Raw genomic sequence first — 18,780 nt, 5'->3', positions numbered from 1 at the left:
TGCTTAATGTGAGCTATCCTAGCCTTTTTCTTTTTTCTCCTCTATGTTTTTTTTTCGCCATACTATCTGAAAGAAACAAATAGAAATTAGCGATTTATCGTCGCTCAGAATATTGGCGCGATTAAGCGTGTAATTTGTAAGCGACTTACCCGTTTAAAATTATAATGTCAATTACTGGCAACGATTATGGATCGTTACTATTTCATTACGAGTAAGATATCGGAATTAACTGGCTCTTTTTCCGTCGGGAATCGTAGTCCAATGTTTGGGATGAAAGAATTCGCGCGGAGATAGAGGAACGATCTTTTCCGTTACGTTTCCAATCAACGTCTCAATACCTGACGGTTTTAATATATATTTAATTCAAGAATGGGATTGCTTCGGTCGATTAAATTACAATATCTTACTTAAAGTTTGATGAGATCCGATTTAGAAATTGGAAAACGGCGTCGTAAATGTTCTCGCAGCTTGCAAATGGGTCGGATTACACAAAATATTTTATTCGAGCGAGATTTATTGTCAATAAAATGCACAACTGGAAATCATGACGCGTGATTTCCTATAATTAAAATAAAGCCACTGCGTGACGCGGTTTGCTGCGCGCAGAAACGATCGTTGAGATATAAAATTATAAATTATTAAACGCTTGACAAATATAAGTTCGCGGAGACGCGAGGATACTTGCGAGGCGAAAGCTTGGTCAGAACTGACGGCAAGGCTTTTTTATTAATGAACAAAGGTAATATTAAACGTAACTAGGCATGACTTTTGAGAAGCTTATTTTTTCTCGACCACTTTTCTTGTCTCCATGCGAGATTAGGCACGCATGAAGACAGGAAAGCATAAATAAAGATAACACACGCTGACGCATGTGTTTAAAGCATGTGAGGTGTAAATGAATTTGAAACTAGATAGCAAAAAGGCTCGTTGCCTGCGTTAAATATTGCCTCAGATTTTATTTCGTGGGACGAAAGTGTTTAGGTAATTTTTAATATATTGTTTATTAATTTTCTATTCTACTGCTTTTCCGGTTATTTAGAGAGAGAGAGAGAGAGAGAGAAAAAACTTATTAATTATATTTTTAAAATTAACCCATATATTGTTTATCTCCCTCAAACTTATTTTAACCAAAGGATGGGAAGAGACAAAAGCTAATATACGATGTTCTGTGATCTAATTTCAGTGCAGTTAATGCACCGTTTGCACTGACGGGTGCCTCGACTACACGTCCGTCTGCTCCGGCCCAACATGGCGGCGGCCGCAGCCCGGGGAGTGTTGATGTGAGAAGCTGGACCGTTGACGGTGCCGCGACGACGACGTAGGTGGACGACGTGGTGACGACGAGAAGTATGCCCGCTGATCCCAACTACGGCGTGAGCGCGCGCAGGAGCTGAGGCCGAGGAGGACGGTGACGTTACGCGCGCGTCCGTGACAATCGGCGAGGTAGCTCGCGTAGTGCCACACGCGAGGACATCCCCCAGCTGGTGCTTAGCATTATCCCGCGTTGCGAACGATGCCGCCGAGTGATTTCTTAGCGACGGCCGAGCGACAGCTGTGCCGCGGCGAGGTCGCTATCCCGTTGATGAAGCACATCCTCTTGCTGCTGAGCTTCATCGCGATCTTCCAGATGACACCGACGCTCGTAGTCGCCGGCGACTCCCTCGGGGATCCGTACAAGATACTAGGTATTACGAGGCATGCGACAGTTCAGGACATTCGGAAGGCGTACAAGCATCTCGTCAAGGAATGGTAAGTGGAGTATCTCGTTATCTATGCTTTGGAACGCAAAAGTGCGTGTCGCGCTTTTTTTAGCGAGTGTGATTTTGTGTGGAAGTAACTGTTACGCGATTTTTAGGCATCCAGACAAAACCGATCATCCAATGGCTGAGGATAAGTTTGTAGAAATAACAAAAGCTTATGAGGTAAGTTTTATTTTGTGTAAAATAATGTAAAACTCGAAAAAAGTAATAAAAAAAAATTTTAATTGTTACACCCAATTGTTTATTGTTAGCTTTTGACAGATCCCGAAAGAAGGAGAAAATTTGATAATCATGGAATCACAGAGGAAGGTCTCCCTAGACAGAGGAGAGACAATAGTCATTTCAATGTTCTCGATCCAATGGAAGATTTGTTTAATGGTAATTTTAAATTCCATTATCAAAGTAGAGACATTTCGCTGTTCCACAAAATGAGCATCACATATCGGTATGTATCTCCCATGTGGAATAATGAGCCGTTTACGAATATCGTGTAAAATATCTCGTAAATTTCAGGTCATTTGAGAATGTGATAGTACCCAAAACTTATCGCATGCCGTATTTAATCTTATTTTACTCCGACTGGTGCTTCATGTGTCTGCAAGTGGAGCCTATTTGGAGACGATTAATCGACGAGTTAGAACCACTGGGACTTGGCCTGGCTACAGCTCATGCCAAAAAGGAATCCACTTTAGCGAGAAGACTCAGTATCCATTCTCTTCCATGTCTTGTTGTTACCGTGGATGGGCGCACTAGTATCTACAAAGAATCTTTATTTAGCATTCAAAAAGTTGTTGGTACGTTTGTCGTTTTTAATCAACGTGTATCTGTCTGATACACAGTTTTATTTAATTAATAAATGTACTTGTTTGCAGAATTTGTACGAAGTAAGCTACCATATAAATTAATAAGTACTATTAGCGACGCTAACATAGACCATTTTCTGTCGGGCTGGACAGATAATCGAATACGAGCTTTGATATTTGAAAAGAGAGACTTTATTCGCTTACGATATTTGCTTACGTCTTTTTACTACAGAGATCGAGTAGCTTTCGGGTTCGTTCAGGTAAAAATTGAAATTTACGTAATATGTCGATAATAAATTAATTAAATTGTTCTTTAATTATAATTTTAAACATATTTTACAGATTGGTATACCGGAAACTGAGAATGTAACAGCGAAATACAAAATCTCAGGCGAATTAGATACTCTATTGCTTTTTAATGAGAATTCTGAAAAACCTATGGCGTCTGTCAGTATGAAGGATATTTCCAGCGAAACTATGCATAATGTTATCTCCAACAATAAATTTCTTGTATTACCAAGACTTTCAAATCAAGCTATGCTGGATTCTATATGCCCACCTGAATGGCTGAAGCCACAGAAACGGTTGTGCGCTGTTTTAATATCGCAGCAAAATACTCCTCTTCACGATGTGGCTAGGCATAAATTTAGACAAGCAGCATTAGAATCTTCTTATAGGTACTTTTTATATCGATATAATATCAATAAATTTTTATTTTAATGTACTTTAAAAATATTAATAATCACATTTATTTTATTTAATAATATTTACAGCACGGAACGAGTTAGATATGCATACGTATTTAAAGATACGCAGCCCGAGTTTGTGTCAGCGTTATCAGCCGGCGAAGGTAGCCCACTGGAGCCTTTGTTACATATCGTCATTATATGGAGACGAGATGCTAATCATTTGAAATATGAATGGCTTTCTCACGGATGGGTTGAGGCTGCTCAGGACGATCGTATATGGAACGAGACGCGTAGACATTTGGAGAAAACTATACAAAAGCTATTACGCACTACCGAAGCTTTGCCATACGCTGCTGTTGTAGGAGAATTGGCGGATGAACATGCACAGGTATGTATTTATTATTGCAATATTCTTTCTGACTTGCAAATTATTAATGTGCTGCATCACTTTAATATATTTTCAGGGTACTGTAGACAGATTGATAGGAAGGGCATTATTAGCAGTAGATTATATATCCGATAATCTAACGAAAGAGCAAATTTTGCCTTTGATATCAATACTAGTGACTCTCATGCTAATAGGAGTTGCAGGGTATGGAATGTCGTATCTAGTGTGAGTAGAATTAAAATGCAAAATAATGTAGTAACATTTTTGAATTTTTATTTTTTTTTTTATTTCGCAAAGCATGAACCCATTAGAAAATAAAATGTTAATAAATTATAATTTTATTAAACAATAAACAATTTTTAACTGTTTAAGGCATGTAAATCATATTTTGAAATTGATATTGTGTGAGGAAATAATACGTATATTATCAATGTGTTTAATATTAAATAAATAATTCATGTACGTTAATTTTTATGCTTTTTATATATTCAGCAAACTAGAAGAAGCAAGTATCCAAGCAGAACGTGTTCAATGCAAGGAAAATATTAAGTCTCTTCCGTCGCAACCGCAACTACGATTGCACGAGTTACGCGCGGAAAAATATAATGGATTAGTTCGACTTTTAAAACCAGGATGTCGAACCATTATTCTACTGGTTGACGCCCAAAGTCGATTAAAATTATTGCCAGCTTTTCATAAAGCTGTGTGGCCTTATAGGTACGCTCTGTTTATTAACTTTTTTTTTTAATTTAATATTTTATATATAATAATTATAAATCTTTTTTATTTTTAGAAAAAATAAAACGCTTATGTTCGCACACATGTCTCTAGAAAGGGGTCTCGATTGGTACAAAAAATTATTATTTCTTACTTTACCTGAGCAGAAAGAATTAAATATAAATGCTAAAAACTGTGTCGGGACGGTCCTGTCCTTAAACGGGCATCGAAAATATTTCTGCATGTATCATGCCAAACATCCAGAATGTACTAAGGGTAAAGGTGTTAAAGTATGTAACCAGAATACTTTAAAATTAAATTATATTGTCAAATAATATCAAATAATTGCATAATTTTATATTATAGCGCATGGAAAAGATGACCAAACAACTTTCCCAAAGACCAGAAGATCCGGAAGCAGGCGCTTTTATCGGTTTTGACAGTTCGAACGAATCCGATCAATCTCAAGATGAGGTACATGATAATTCGTTGAAAATACTCGCAATTTTTAGCAACTGTTACATTGATATTTTGCATATATGTGTATATATATTTTTTTTTTTTTTTTGCAGGGTGGAAGTAACATTTTATATCAGGATAATCTTTTAGATGGATTACCAATGTGGCTCGATAGATTGTTCGAAGGACTAACGCATCGTTACTATATAAATTATTGGCCCGAGTTCACTGCCAAGTAAAAAAAGGAGAGGACATATACGTAATTTTTTTTTTAAATTTATTTATTTATAATAAATATTTAGAGGAGACTTTGATGCCTAAGGACACATTTTACAACACATTATTAATTTTCTTAACAGAAGATTGGCTGCTTAATGATGTTGCTTCAATCATTGCTAATTTACATTTTAACTGCAGTAATTTAACTTTCGTAAAAAAAAGTCGCTATTAAAACTGTAAGTACTTAATTTTATTTTTTTTATGTATTATATTTCCCAATTTTTAAATAAATTTTTGTAATTTCTTAAAAAATTTGTACACAAAAATTTTAACACATGCACGTAAAAATATATACTATAATACAAGTTGTATTATTTTAAATAGATACGAGATAGTAGTTTTGGATGTTTTAAACTTTATATAGAATGGCGATAGCTAAAACAGTTAATGGACTAAATATAAATTATTTAAGTATTTTTATTCGTAGAAAAAAATCAAAAAAGTATATCAAAAAGAATTGCTAGGCATCACGGTCTCCTTTATATAGTCAGCAAAAGTGATAAAGAACAAGGTTTGCCTAGTCATCAGAATATTATTACGATCGGAATATACTGTGATTCGAATGGACACAGACGCAGCCCTGTATAAAGACAAAACATATTCATTACTTATGCTAAGTACCATTTATAAACATATTTACAGTTTCCTGCATTTTAACGTTTTTAGATTGGTCTTTAAGTATTGTTAAAGAAAGTAAATTATTAAAAAAAAAAAAAATTATATAGCAAATAGAAGGAGAGAGAAGATTATCACTGGATAGTGGATTGATTCTCTGGATATAGATCAAGTTTTCTATATACTACTACTTCATCCGTTCCTATATACCGTGGGAATACTCTTTCTATTCCTCGAAATTGCTTGTATACTAGTCAACACGTTACCAAAAGTTTAACAGTATTGCACAGTACACTGAAAGGCAGATATGGCATTTGCTGCGACGAGCGGCGACGGCGGCTGGCGTTCATGACTTCCCCCTTTCTCGGCCGCCGAGTAGTGGGGACGTAGTACTAGAGCGCGTTCCTCTCCCTTCAGTTCTCGGTGACCGGTGCTATGCGGAACATCTACGCACGTGCTTCGTGTGAGATTCGACGCACCCCACGCCAAGATCACGTACGCTAGCCGCCGTCGCAGCACCACGAATGCCATTCCTGACGGTAAGTGTATAAGCGTATAGGTCATTTGTATTTCCTCATATATGACTGCGAAATCGCGATCAATTGCGGTTCTCGTTACGTTCGAATATGTTAACTACTTACGATATTGTCGCTATTTGTAATATTATAAAACAAATGTAAGTCTATATTGATATGTTTGTACCTAATGCGTATCTCTGTCGCTTCTTCACCCCACGTTTATCATTGTGCGAGTATATTTTTCGAATTCAATTATCAGTGGCACATGTCTACTTGCAGAACTTATACTTTATCGATATAGTTACCGTAAAATCGATATTTATAAGCGCAAATCCAAATATTACCCTGATAAAGGTATACTTATGAAAGAGATAATTGCCCTTATCGAGATTTATATACGTCCATTAATTTATTTCTAATTACTCTACTTTTTTAACCATCTCTTGTTAATTGTATATTCTTTAAATATTACATATGTGCGTTGACAATTGCATACATGTTGTTTAGATATTTAAATTTTTCAGAAAAAAGATTTAGTGTAACTAGAATTTAGTAAAATTCAAAATAGACATTTTACTTCTCTCGAATATGTAACAGGATTTAGGTACATACCTTATATTATTTATATATGAGGATTTCCTTATTAAAAGCTAGAATATATTAAATATGTATCATAGCGACATGAGATACATCGTAACATTGTTGAAACTGCAAATTATGTGCGCTCAATTGTTTATACTTTATATCCTTATATAAAGATTAAACTTAACGAAATATATGTATGATGGAGTTAATGTTTCTACCCTAAAGAGTATCATTTATTGAATGTTATTCACATTAAATGTATGCACGCGCGTATCTTTCTTGATGTTGGCCATGGTTCGAAATCGTTATTGACTTTCCGTTCTATAACTTAGCCGCAGCTATTTGTAAATTAATAAGATTCGTTATATGAAAGGAAAGGGAATTGCGATTTTAATTAAACGTCGTTATACATCACATTGATACTTTATTTCGTTAAGGAACTTTGCTTATCCTGCAGTTCTGGAAATATTTCGTACATTAATACTTCAAATATATCCTGCAAAAGAGAAATTAGTAAAGAAGGTGAGAAACAAACTTATATACATATACTTTAAAGCGAAATAAGTGAGCTGACTTACATAAAATAATTGTTTATTCAGGTTCACGTTCTGCAAAGAATCGAAAACTTTAATTGCGCCACGTTGAGCACTTTGCGCTCCTACTAGATTCGTTAATACTTCAGGTACATTGTTGAGAAATTGCCTCCGCGCTTCGCCTCGCGTTTTTAATTTCTCTTCGTCGGAGCGAGGAACGGTCTCTGATACAAGCTGTCCGTTCGGCCACCACGACTTGGTAAATAATTGTATATAATAATGAAGCATTGGCTCAGAAAACACCCATGCAACGGTATCTCGAATTTGTCTACAAATTAACAATACATTAATCTTATCGTTATAAATATCTGTATTGCTTTATAAACTACGAAACTATATAAAAGAAGTGTTAAAAATCTTATAAAGAGAACAAAGCTGTATAAAGATACATGCGATATATTACCTATTTATAGTACGTCCGTAAGTAATCTGTACAAAAGTTATAAGAGATCGTCTGAGCCAACGAAACACTCCTCTTAAATCGAAAACTTCTCCGAGAAGCGTGTACAACGGCTCCGCGATTGCGTCTTTACTGGCATTCATATAGTGGTCTGTACCAGTACGGCCCGCCTCGCTATCATCTAATAGCAACGAATAATCTTCTTCATCTTCCTTGTCGCGTAATTCGTTGCTACCGATAGATCTGTCACAGAAAATTACAGTCAGTAAATAGATTAGATTTCGACGAAATTATGTGACGCATACGTTTTGAATAATGTGGACAAAGAAAAGCGGGATTTCTTAGGAGACGGTGCTACCACGGCTTTAAGATGTTCCGAGCTCGGACTGAGAAAGGCGTACAATGCCTCGCTTTGATTAAGTCTCTCGTCTTCCAATACAAACTGTAAGAACGAATAAATAAATTAAGCGAATAATGTTAGCAAAATAGATTCGTATTTAGAAACGTACGTTCAAGTATTTTTGTATCTGCATTTTGGCTTTGTCGAGAGTGCTCTTGTCAGATTTGCCGAAAAATTTTAAAGGCTGTGACGGTAAGTCGAGGCTCTTAACATTCGAACATAACTGACGTAATTTTCTGTGTAGATCTTGAAAGTCCTGTAATTTTCTTAACACCACCCATCCGCTAGATATGCTTTCGTCATTGTCGTCATCTTCAGCCATGTGGACAACCAGCACAAATTGCGGAGGATCACCGTTATCAGGCATCTATTCCATAAGAATATAATTATAAAAATCTTACTAGTTTAACATATAGAGAAGCGTTTCATCCTTATATTACCTCTGCACTCTGCACATCGGCTCTCCAATGACCTAAATGTTCAGCCCACATTTCCGTATGATTTAAATGCGCTTCTAATTGTCGTTTCTCGCCTTGCAACCATTCAACTTCTTTCGCTAATATACTGAGCACTTTGCTCTCGGGCTTAAGAGAAGATCTGAGTGCTTGCAACGCTTGCATTTTATTGTTTAACTTTTCGTGCAATTGATCTAATTTGCTGCGAGCATAATTTGAACGTTCGCCAACGAGCAAAGTCGAAGATTCTGACAACGTACCATCGACAATCTCACGGTCTTCAACTAAACCTATCGAACAAGAAAAATTTATTAATATTACTTGCGATATATAAAGAATAATCTCATTTGTAAATAGAGATTATTACTTAACATTTTATTTAATATACTTGCCTTCTGCTCTTTCATTGAGCAATGCTTCCTGCATGGTTTTATATTGCTCACTAACGAGAAACGACGGGTAATACTTTTCTTGAAGTGTCTTGACAACGCTGTCTTGAACTTCGTAAAACACGCTAGGTCCAGTATCGCCTAATAAAAAAGCCTCCATCTGCTTTCGTACATTCTTATCCACCTTTATCTCGGCGGTAGGTGATCTGATGTATGTGTAAAAGATCTCGGCTCCTAACTGATGCCAATTAGATCGTTCTGCGGCGCGTAATTCTTGTACCGCTGCCCAATACCCGATTAATCCTTGGCTAGCGACTTGTTCCAGGAACTGAGACAGATATCGTCGACCGATCACATTATCTAGAATCGCTTGCAACGGGAGTATCCTGCCTTCTGTAACCTCCGTAGCATCGCAACACTCTGAATCCTAAAAAAAATAATTATAAAGTAAAAAAAAAAAAAAAAAAAAGAATAATCGTAATTCACGTAAAAAAAAAAATTTTCTAAGCAACCTGAGGACGATATCCGTCCCATCCCAACGTTTGCATGTGACACTCGCAAGTGTTTTTGGCGTATGTTAACTGACTAATGTATCTCTTTAGTTTTCTCGCCCGAATAGCATCAGAGTTTCCAAGTGCATTATTTTCCGGATCTAAACCTTGGGCTCGTTTCACGTTTTGCACCGTGGTAGCTTGCATAATCTCAGTAACGATATTATATCTAATATGCTTGAGAACTTCTAGGTCCTTAGTGCTCTTGACCATGCGAATAAAATCCTCAAATGATTCCGCGTATTCGTAGGTTTTTCTATGCATTGCTTCGGCAAGCTGCTGCTGATCAATATACGTGAGAATCTTCTGATTGATGTAATCAGGATCTGTGATTAAATCTATCGCCGGTTTCAATACTAAAAAAAAAAAAATATATATATATATATATATATATATATATATATATATATATATATATATATATATATATATATATAAATACATAATTAAAATATTTAAAAAATTATAATACATATTTATAAATAAAAATGCTTACTTTTGCAAGTAAGAACTTCTCTTAAAAGAAATTTTACCGGCGAAAGAGAGTAACTGCGTGGTAATAAAAACAGAATGTAAAGCTCACTGATTTTCCTTAAATAATCGAGTTCAGCAACGGGTGACATCAAATGTGCCGATAAAATAAATACAGGATCCTCTCCCTCAGATCTAAATGCAACAAACGAATTAGATTGCTTTTTTTCTAACCTCAAAACGTGCCGTTAAAAAGGAAAGCGCTTACGAAGCTGCTTGAGCTATCCTGATTTTTTCAAAGTGGAAAGTTAGCTTGTTCACTATATTACAAACTACTAATTTAGTGTGATCCACTCTTGACAAGCGGTCGTGCAGACTTTGTATCGCGCCCCACACATCCTGCTTCATGTTATCTATTAATTGTTCTGAGCCAAAAGCCAAGTCATTTAGCCAAAAGCCAACAAAGTCTTGAAAGATTAAGTCCAGCAGATTCTGCAGTGCCCCATCGACTAGGCGAGTGAAGACAACAGGGTAACGTACATGCTTTCTAGAGCTGGCCGATTTGGGCTCATATCCTTTCTGAAAGATTAGCAACCGGAGGTGAGCAGTGACAACTATTACACCGAAGCTCAAATAATTCTCATTTGCAACGCCACTTAATTTTTGTTATTCAATATACGTTGCAAGAAAGCGGAATGACGTCGCAAGTGATAATCATTTGAAATTTCATGTGAACAGAGAGCAATTATTATTTTTCGCGAACCATCAGCATGTTATGGAAGGCGTCCATTTCAGCAACAGTTTTAATAGTGCCAGAGCCAGTCTGGTGCTTGGGTGACAGAGCTATGTTGATCAGTATCATAATTAAAGGCCCGACAAACAAACAGGAGCAAGTTAACACAATGTAGAGGCAACAGCATTGGAGGCAGGTCCAGTCCGTAACAATTCCTAAACTCATGACAACCAACGACATGACGCAAACGATAACGAGGGTAGTCATGACTCTCACGGATCGAGCCGCGACGCGGCGAAACGATGGTGCTTATGTCGGCGAAGGTGTACTCCTAATAATGCTCTTTAATCTCACCGCGCTGATAACACTTGACAACACCGAGGGCTTCGCCATTTTTAAATATCCAGCCTTTTGCACTTTGAGAGTTTGCATCAGAGAGCCCAACTCGGAATCGCGGCTTCCACGCATCCAGATACAGAGGCTCGTGTGTAAAGCCAGCGCTTCGGCCAGTGGTCGCAGATTTTAGACGGGCAACATACGCACCCTACTAGGCACAATGCCGTGTCCGTGTGTGCCCGTAGCGCCTGCTAATGCCTCGGGTGCAGAGAGCCCAACTCGGAATCGCGGCTTCCACGCGTCAGATACAGAGGCTCGTCCGTGTGAAGCCAGCGTTTCGGCTGCCGTCGGATAGAAGAACAGGCCGGACCTATACCCTGTCTGTCTTGTTCTTTCGTGGCGTCGCCGGCAGATATCGCAGATCCGCTTCTCGGTAACATCGCGGAGTCTTAAATAATTTTAAGTAGCACGAAATTCGAGTGACCGAATTGAATATGGTCCGACATTCAAGGACCGACCCGACATTCCGCAGACATCCTGAGAGGAGGAGGAGGAGGCCCAGGAAGATGATGATGCATCGGCGGAGCAACTTTTTGGTGAGAAATAATTCTTTTTTATACAATCTTTATAAAAATAAAGCTTTATCTTTACATTATATCTTTACATATCTTTACATTAATTTAAATGCTAACATGTCTACATTAATATGTTTCATTTTATGTTACAGTCACCGGCAGAACTCTAGAACTTCGCTAAAGCTCATGCAGATTGGTAAGTCACATGATTTTCTTTTCGTAGTTTAAAATTGGGGTTTCTTAAATAAATAGCGCGTGCATGATTAAAAAAAAAAAAAAAAAAAAGACAGATTTTACACGCTGTTTAAGCTGAGATAGCCGCAAAATCGCTTCTTATCGAAACGATAAAGAGATCGGAGAATCACGCAGTAAAAAATTCACCCAATTTCTTCCGCGAGGTTAGAGACATAAAACTCTGACGAAATCGACCTTGCGTCGCGTCACAACGGCCTAGTTGTGACGACTGCTTTCGCAATTCTCGCGTTGAAGATAAGGAGATTGCCAATTTGGTGGCTGTCTCGTGTCTGCCTTAAAAACTGGCATTAAAACCCACGTTCCAGTTAACGCCAAGGTTATGGACGTCTTTTATAAGCCCTGAAATAACCATCACCTTGTACAACGTAAAATTATTCCCGTTTAAAACGAGATTAAATCCAAATTTCCGTTCAAATTTTACCTGCGCACATCAGCCGCGAACTTGACCTCATTTTGCGTTACGATTATTATTCCGACTCGTGGCGACTTGATCATCTTTTCTTCTGAATCAAATCTAAAAGTACACCGGCATTTCACTCTTCCTTTCAAATCTTCCGGTTAATTTTTTCTTCTCGGCAAAGTACTTATTATCTTTTTTTTTATTGCATTTATATCATTGTTTCGTATAGAATTTTGCTAAGCGCAAACCGTAATTCTAACCTTATTCATACTTTCCGCAGCTTTAATTCCCACGTATCTAGTGCTCCTAATGTCGCCAACTAATTGTAAGCTCTTGAAATTGGAGTTTGCCACTTATTTCAGGTCGATTGCTCTCTCCCCTGCCGGCGGAAAATTCTACTTTTCTAATAGTTTCGGCGATTTTTCGAAGATGTCAGGAGTAAGTTTCACTTCCCGCTTAACCTTCCACCGCAACGTTTTGTAAAAAAAACAGCGCTATTTATTTATCGCCACAATTATGATAATCATTTAGAACAAAGTGGAACAAGGGTAATAATTAATGTAAGGAAAACTTGGTTGAATTATTGAGTTCACAGTAGAATAGAGGACTCCTCGGGTTACTGTCAGAGGTAACAAATAGCACGTAAGCGTTTGACTTTTTTTTTTTTTTTTTTTTTTATTTATTGAATGAGCAACTTAATTTCAATATCCGGCATTCGTTCCTCAAAATTTTAGGAAATTCGCGTCAACGAATTAATTCACGGCGGTATATTCTCGAGCCTGTCTTCTCGTATGTGGTCTCTCGACCTTGAGAGGATATTCATTTTCCGCGCGATTGGTGAAGACTTGGAAAAAGCGCATCCACCAATTTGGCATGCGATCGGCAAGTTACTTTCCATTCTGCAGGTGAGGGGCCAGACTTCCTCGAGGGTCGCAAACGCGAGGATGGGAGCGGGCAGACATCGGCGGCGTTATCGCGCGGCGTGAATCTCCTGCAGCGGTGCAGCGTGATAAACGCATATAAAATGTTGCCGTGAGCGAGATCTGCGATTCTTTGTCGGACACTCTGTGCCGCGATGCCGTCGACGACGAGCCGACATCAAGTTTTTGTCGCGATGACCATCCTGAGCTGCTGCCTCTCACTGGCGAACGCGTTCGTTAGATTGGCACCCGACAGCAATCCCGACATCGAGCTAACGACGGTGAGTACCGGCTCTTTCATTGTAGCAATAATTATTGTGACACAACAAATGAGTGCCGCAACAACGGATAGAATCTTGAATGCCAGCTAAATCGGCTTGCGTAATTATTCTCTTCTTTCATCATGGCTTATCTTGACGTTTAGGTGGATTAATTATATTGAAGAGATGAAAGTAACAAAGAGAGTAAACGATGCTTGAGACATCTAATAGGATTTATACATCGTTAGATTATTTATTGTAATCTTATAGATTTTGATTTTTCAAGTCCAATCGAATGAGCTTATTTGTGTTAACTTTGCGCGTGCATTTTTTAACTTTAAATTAAACAAGAAATTGTTCCGTGTGTTAAATAGCCGGAGTTAGTGACGAAATACGGATATCCTTTGGAGATCCATGATATCGTTGCGGAGGATGGTTATGCTCTTCAGCTACATCGAGTACCACACGGCCGGGACGATGAGGCGGAATCGAAATCGAAAATAAAAACGCCGATACTCTTGGTACACGGTCTAGGAGGCAGCTCCGCCGATTGGATCCTTATGGGTCCTGGAAAATCATTAGGTAGATCCTACTTCTGTCTTAGATTTTTTTAACTATAAAAAATACTACCAGTAGTAACGTGAAGATAATTCTGACATTTACTTAGATAAGGTAATATAACAGAGGACTTGTTTTAGCGTACATATTAGCCGATGCGGGCTACGACGTGTGGCTTGGAAATAACAGAGGTAACATCTATTCGAGAAATCATACTTCATTGTCGTTGACGGATCGAGCTTTCTGGGATTTCAGGTAGCTGATATATATCGTAAAGAATTAATAACAGTTGTATCGTGAACAAGAGAAATTAAATTTAAGATTAAAAAATAAAATACAAGTAAGAGATTATCGGAGGGAAACTTGCGTATGTTTCAGTTATCATGAGCTTGGGATTTACGATCTTCCCGCGATGATCGATTATATCTTGAACACGACGGGCTACGAGAAGATCTATTACGTCGGCCATTCAGAAGGTACAACACAGTTCTGGGTGATGGCGTCAGAAAAACCTGAATACAATTCGAAGATTATTTTAATGATTGGCTTAGCACCCGCGGCTTATAGCGGTAACATTCGCGGACCGGTCAAGAAACTCGCCAAGCTAACGTACTTCGGCGTGGTGAGAGAATTATCTTCAAAGCATTCAATTGTCCTCGGGCGATCGAGTCAATTTACGACGTTAATTTATCTGTTTTATTTCCCTTACAGTGGGTCGGCGAGACTTTCGGCTATCCAGAATTCCGTTCACGAACCGACTGGGGAAAATTCGTGTCGAATCTATTTTGCCAAAGAGCTGCGTCCACGCAATTCATTTGCAGCAACATCCTGTTTCTGGTCGCGGGATTCAGTCGTGCGGAATTAAATACAGTAAGAATGAACGGCGATTCGATTTCTTGCAATATTTCTTACTTTTCCTATTATTAATTGAGCTTTCCTCGTTACGATAGGATAATCTGACGGTCATAATAGCCCACGTGCCTGCTGGAGCTTCTTGGAAACAATTCGTACATTATGGTCAAGGATATATTAATCCAGGTACAACATTACGATAATTTTATAAAAAGAGAAAATAATAAATATGTCGAGTACTATATTATATATTGTAATCCCGAATAATATAAGCTTAAAAAATGCTTTAGGACGTTTCAGACAATTCGACTACGCCAATGTCGATAAAAATTTTCGGATATACAATTCGACGACGCCACCAGATTATCAATTAGAGAAAATCACAGCGCCGATTGCTCTTTTCAGTAGCGATAACGATTGGCTAGCAACTACGAAAGTATGTCGATTAGAAAATGTTTCTTCTATAAAAATTAAACTCGATTTAATTAAAAATGCATGTTAAATATTAATTACCTCCTTTTTAAAATTTATATCTGATCAATTATCGTTTAGGATGTGGAACTTCTGTCTACGAAACTTAACAGCGTCGTATTTCATTACAAGACTCCTATTAACACCACCTTTAATCATTACGACTTCATATGGGGAAAATCATCTTTACAAATGGTATCGCGGCCTATTCTACAACTCCTGGCCCAGTATCAATAGCGACGTTTTCTCGAGTTAGAAAAGGAAATATCCCTTTTGACAGAAAGCTAAAAATGAGTATAATGAATCGATCTAATTTATTGTTGTTATATTATTAGTATTATCATATAATCATATACGTATTATCATATAATACGTTGCGTTTACATATATGCTCTGTACTTATTTAATTTCATTCCCGCCACGTCGGAAGTGTAGCGTCGCATCAAATTCACTGCATTGCTAAAGTATCTCCCTCTCATCTCTCCGTCTCGATTATAATGTCGCCATATGTACATTTATACAAACTGCATCGTAACCAATTTGCCATCACTGCGTAAGAAACTACATTCGCGATTATAATTGATCGCGATCGCATTCAGCTGTCGGCATAATTACAAACTTATCCTCCTCGAAGTCTAATCGCACTTGAGCATCGTCCAAAATACCTAATCCGTTTCAGGGATTGTTCTGTAGCGCAACATGCCTATCGTGGAAGAAATAGACGCACAAACGAATTTTTGTAACTTGCCGGCGGATGCTTTAAGCGATCGATCCTGATTGATTTCAATGTACACACATAATTAGTTAAATTTAGTCTACGCTAGCTTACACTTTAGTTGTTTAATACAATTTCTTAAAAGTTACCCATGCGGGAGTATGAACAAGCCAGTCTGCGAGTTTCAGAATCAAATATGAGGTGCCGTTCAACGACTTGATATCTCGTGCAAATAAATTGTTTTGTAAAACTTTAAGTTAAACTAGAATGTATTTTAATTTATTTATTTTAATATTATATTTGAAAAGACAAAAAAGAAAGTGATCAAGTCATATTTCAAAAACTCGCAAGACTGGTCCTATGTAATGTAGATGTAATAATAATGTACATAATAGTTGTATGTCGCATGATATGTATTAGTTTATGTTAGAATAGATCGGATGGATAGATCGGGAAGCTTCCCGCGTGATTCGTATGAAGAATTGTGAATCGCTTTCGATCGCGGCGGAGTCTCATTTATCACAACTGCGAGTAAACGGGACTTGGTCGCGTCGGTGCACGCGCATCGTTACGCCTGCATGATTGTATGCCGATGAAAAATTGCGCCATAAACCATAATCGATACTTGAGCTCACGTGTTGGCCACTCGAGTGTTCACCTAAAACGATATCTATTCTTCCGCAATAAAAATACACTTGATTACAATTTAGTTTCTACAAAGTTCGACGATACGTAAATCTTTAGTAACATTATTCACCATAATTGTAAAGCGTGCCGATATTAATTGTCATCCGGCAATGAAATACTTCCGAGACTATGACGCCTCGAATATTACAAGTACAACAATTATAATTTGACATTATCACTTCAACGAGCTAATTTAACGAGATAAAAGGATCTGCAAACGTCAAGGCTACATATTGACAAATGGAATTTAAACTAACGTGCACATATTTTCTCCACCATTACGCAAAATTAATATATCTTTAATTTTAAAAAAGAAAAAAAAACTTTCAAGTTTTTTTTAGATTTAATACGCGCGGTCTTTACAGTATATTTCGTCCAATATGTTCTTTCAAGACATTTTTAAAAATTTACAGTGAAATAAAAATTATTACGTTACAGAAAACACAATAGAAAAATCTTTTTAATAAAGAAAAAGAAGAAAAAAAAAAAAATTGTACGACAACCACAAGCGAAATAGTTGCATTTGTGGTGGAGCGAAAGATAACTGATGAATTCCTTTGCACGTAGGGATTGTTTTATTCGTAAAACTTTAAAGAAACAGAATCACATATTTTCGTGGATCCAGGAGATAAAGTCCTTGACTACGTTCGCGGGAAGGTAATCTGTTATGCGTTCACACGATGCACACTGACTGAGTGGTGCACTTGAGAAGCAATATAATTCCCGTTTGGAAAAACGTAAGTCAAGCCTTATAAAAATACTATCAACGGCAATATATATGTATAATAACGTATACAATTTTAAATATACTCGGCAATTATTCAATAATAATTATGAGGCCATCGTTAATACGTCGATAACATACGCGCGGCACTTTGTCGTCGTGGACGAGGGAAGGCACGCGTACAATCGATTCTCGTTAATTCTGCGAAACGAGACACATCTAATGTCCTCCGCTTTCACTCTCTGAAACCATTTCTTAGGCCCGGTTTCACCAACGCGAGTTAATTCAATCGGTCGGTCAACTTTTGGGATTGCAACTGCCGAACATAAAACTGTTGTCAAAAAACACATCAGTTTTATAAAACATTAGTTACAACTCTGAAAGTTAACCGAGCAATTGGATTAGCTCGCGTTGGTGAAACCGGGCCTCAGTCTGTCTGCCGGGACAGAGTGTGTCTTGTCAATTTATATTCTCATTTAAATCGTGTAACAAATCCTAAAGTATAAGCGTCCCTTTTGCTTTTTGATATCTTGTACTCTATAACAATTAAATGCAACCACTCATTAATTTTATCTATAAATATTATAATATTTTTAATTATAATAATTATTTTACTATATCGCTTTTCTTTTTCTTTTTTTTTTTTTTTTTTTTTTTAACAATGAAATAGAAACAGTCTCAATATCGCCGAGTTACAAGCGGAAATGATAAGTCGAAATTATATTAATATACACTAATGTTTTCTTTAATGTGAAAATATATATGCATAAATGCGTTCGAAATTATTTTTAACAAAGTTATGTTCAGAAAACATGAACATGTTGGTACCTACGATATAAGCAGATTACGTTTGCTGCAATCATCTTGAATTAATTCAGAGCGAAATGTATAAAGCAAAATAAGAAATGTAAATATGGAAGATTTATTAGAAAAGAAATGTAGATCGTATAGATTACGTTCCTATAATCATACGATAATGCATAACTGAGCATTCAAAGTGATGCGTGTTGAAAATTATTGTACTATAATGTCACTATCGGTTTTCATAGTTAATTAATATATTACAAATACCTACAGCTCCGATATATATTTTCTCGTAAACCATTCTTTATATTATATCAGTACGCGTACCTGATTTTTATTCTTTTGACACTATGTACATGCATAAATATATTATATATACATGTTGGGTACGCATAACGAATTCGAAGAGAATAATCAA

The 18,780-nt window shown here is 37.1% G+C and overlaps 3 protein-coding genes across 4 annotated transcripts; 2 read left to right on the top strand and 1 right to left on the bottom strand.

The window, feature by feature from the left end:
* The first annotated feature begins 1,081 nt into the window (after positions 1 to 1,081).
* L(3)80fg (dnaJ homolog subfamily C member 16 l(3)80Fg) lies at positions 1,082 to 7,309 on the top strand. 2 transcript variants are annotated; one of them, XM_070666219.1, is made up of 13 exons: positions 1,184 to 1,749; positions 1,856 to 1,922; positions 2,012 to 2,205; positions 2,274 to 2,554; positions 2,633 to 2,823; positions 2,906 to 3,240; positions 3,337 to 3,640; positions 3,717 to 3,865; positions 4,133 to 4,357; positions 4,434 to 4,647; positions 4,724 to 4,831; positions 4,930 to 5,075; positions 5,176 to 7,309. In XM_070666219.1, exons 1-12 carry the CDS (start codon positions 1,514 to 1,516, stop codon positions 5,053 to 5,055), a joined length of 2,430 nt encoding a protein of 809 aa, XP_070522320.1. In that variant the 5' UTR covers positions 1,184 to 1,513; the 3' UTR covers positions 5,056 to 5,075; positions 5,176 to 7,309. The 2 variants fall into 2 exon arrangements, with proteins under 2 accessions (XP_070522319.1, XP_070522320.1); XM_070666218.1 differs by having other exon boundaries at positions 1,082 to 1,749; positions 4,930 to 7,309.
* Positions 7,218 to 11,398, bottom strand: LOC139108141 (sorting nexin-25). The gene is made up of 11 exons (XM_070666214.1): positions 10,836 to 11,398; positions 10,341 to 10,651; positions 10,098 to 10,267; positions 9,563 to 9,957; positions 9,054 to 9,477; positions 8,647 to 8,951; positions 8,316 to 8,573; positions 8,112 to 8,248; positions 7,810 to 8,049; positions 7,392 to 7,674; positions 7,218 to 7,309 (listed from the first exon to the last, which is right to left on the bottom strand). Exons 1-11 carry the CDS (start codon positions 11,070 to 11,072, stop codon positions 7,238 to 7,240), a joined length of 2,832 nt encoding a protein of 943 aa, XP_070522315.1. The 5' UTR covers positions 11,073 to 11,398; the 3' UTR covers positions 7,218 to 7,237.
* Positions 11,399 to 12,884: 1,486 nt separating this feature from the next.
* Positions 12,885 to 17,330, top strand: LOC139108145 (lipase 3). The gene is made up of 9 exons (XM_070666223.1): positions 12,885 to 13,013; positions 13,106 to 13,572; positions 13,926 to 14,133; positions 14,250 to 14,364; positions 14,488 to 14,731; positions 14,821 to 14,979; positions 15,060 to 15,147; positions 15,252 to 15,397; positions 15,514 to 17,330. The coding sequence occupies exons 2-9, from the start codon at positions 13,447 to 13,449 to the stop codon at positions 15,667 to 15,669; spliced, it is 1,242 nt and encodes a 413-aa protein (XP_070522324.1). The 5' UTR covers positions 12,885 to 13,013; positions 13,106 to 13,446; the 3' UTR covers positions 15,670 to 17,330.
* The last annotated feature ends 1,450 nt before the right edge of the window (positions 17,331 to 18,780 follow it).

This window comes from Cardiocondyla obscurior, linkage group LG14, assembly GCF_019399895.1.
Source record: "Cardiocondyla obscurior isolate alpha-2009 linkage group LG14, Cobs3.1, whole genome shotgun sequence".
NCBI lineage: Eukaryota > Metazoa > Arthropoda > Insecta > Hymenoptera > Formicidae > Cardiocondyla > Cardiocondyla obscurior.
The sequence above is the reverse complement of the archived record's forward strand: the minus strand, read 5'-3'. Positions and strand labels throughout refer to the sequence as shown.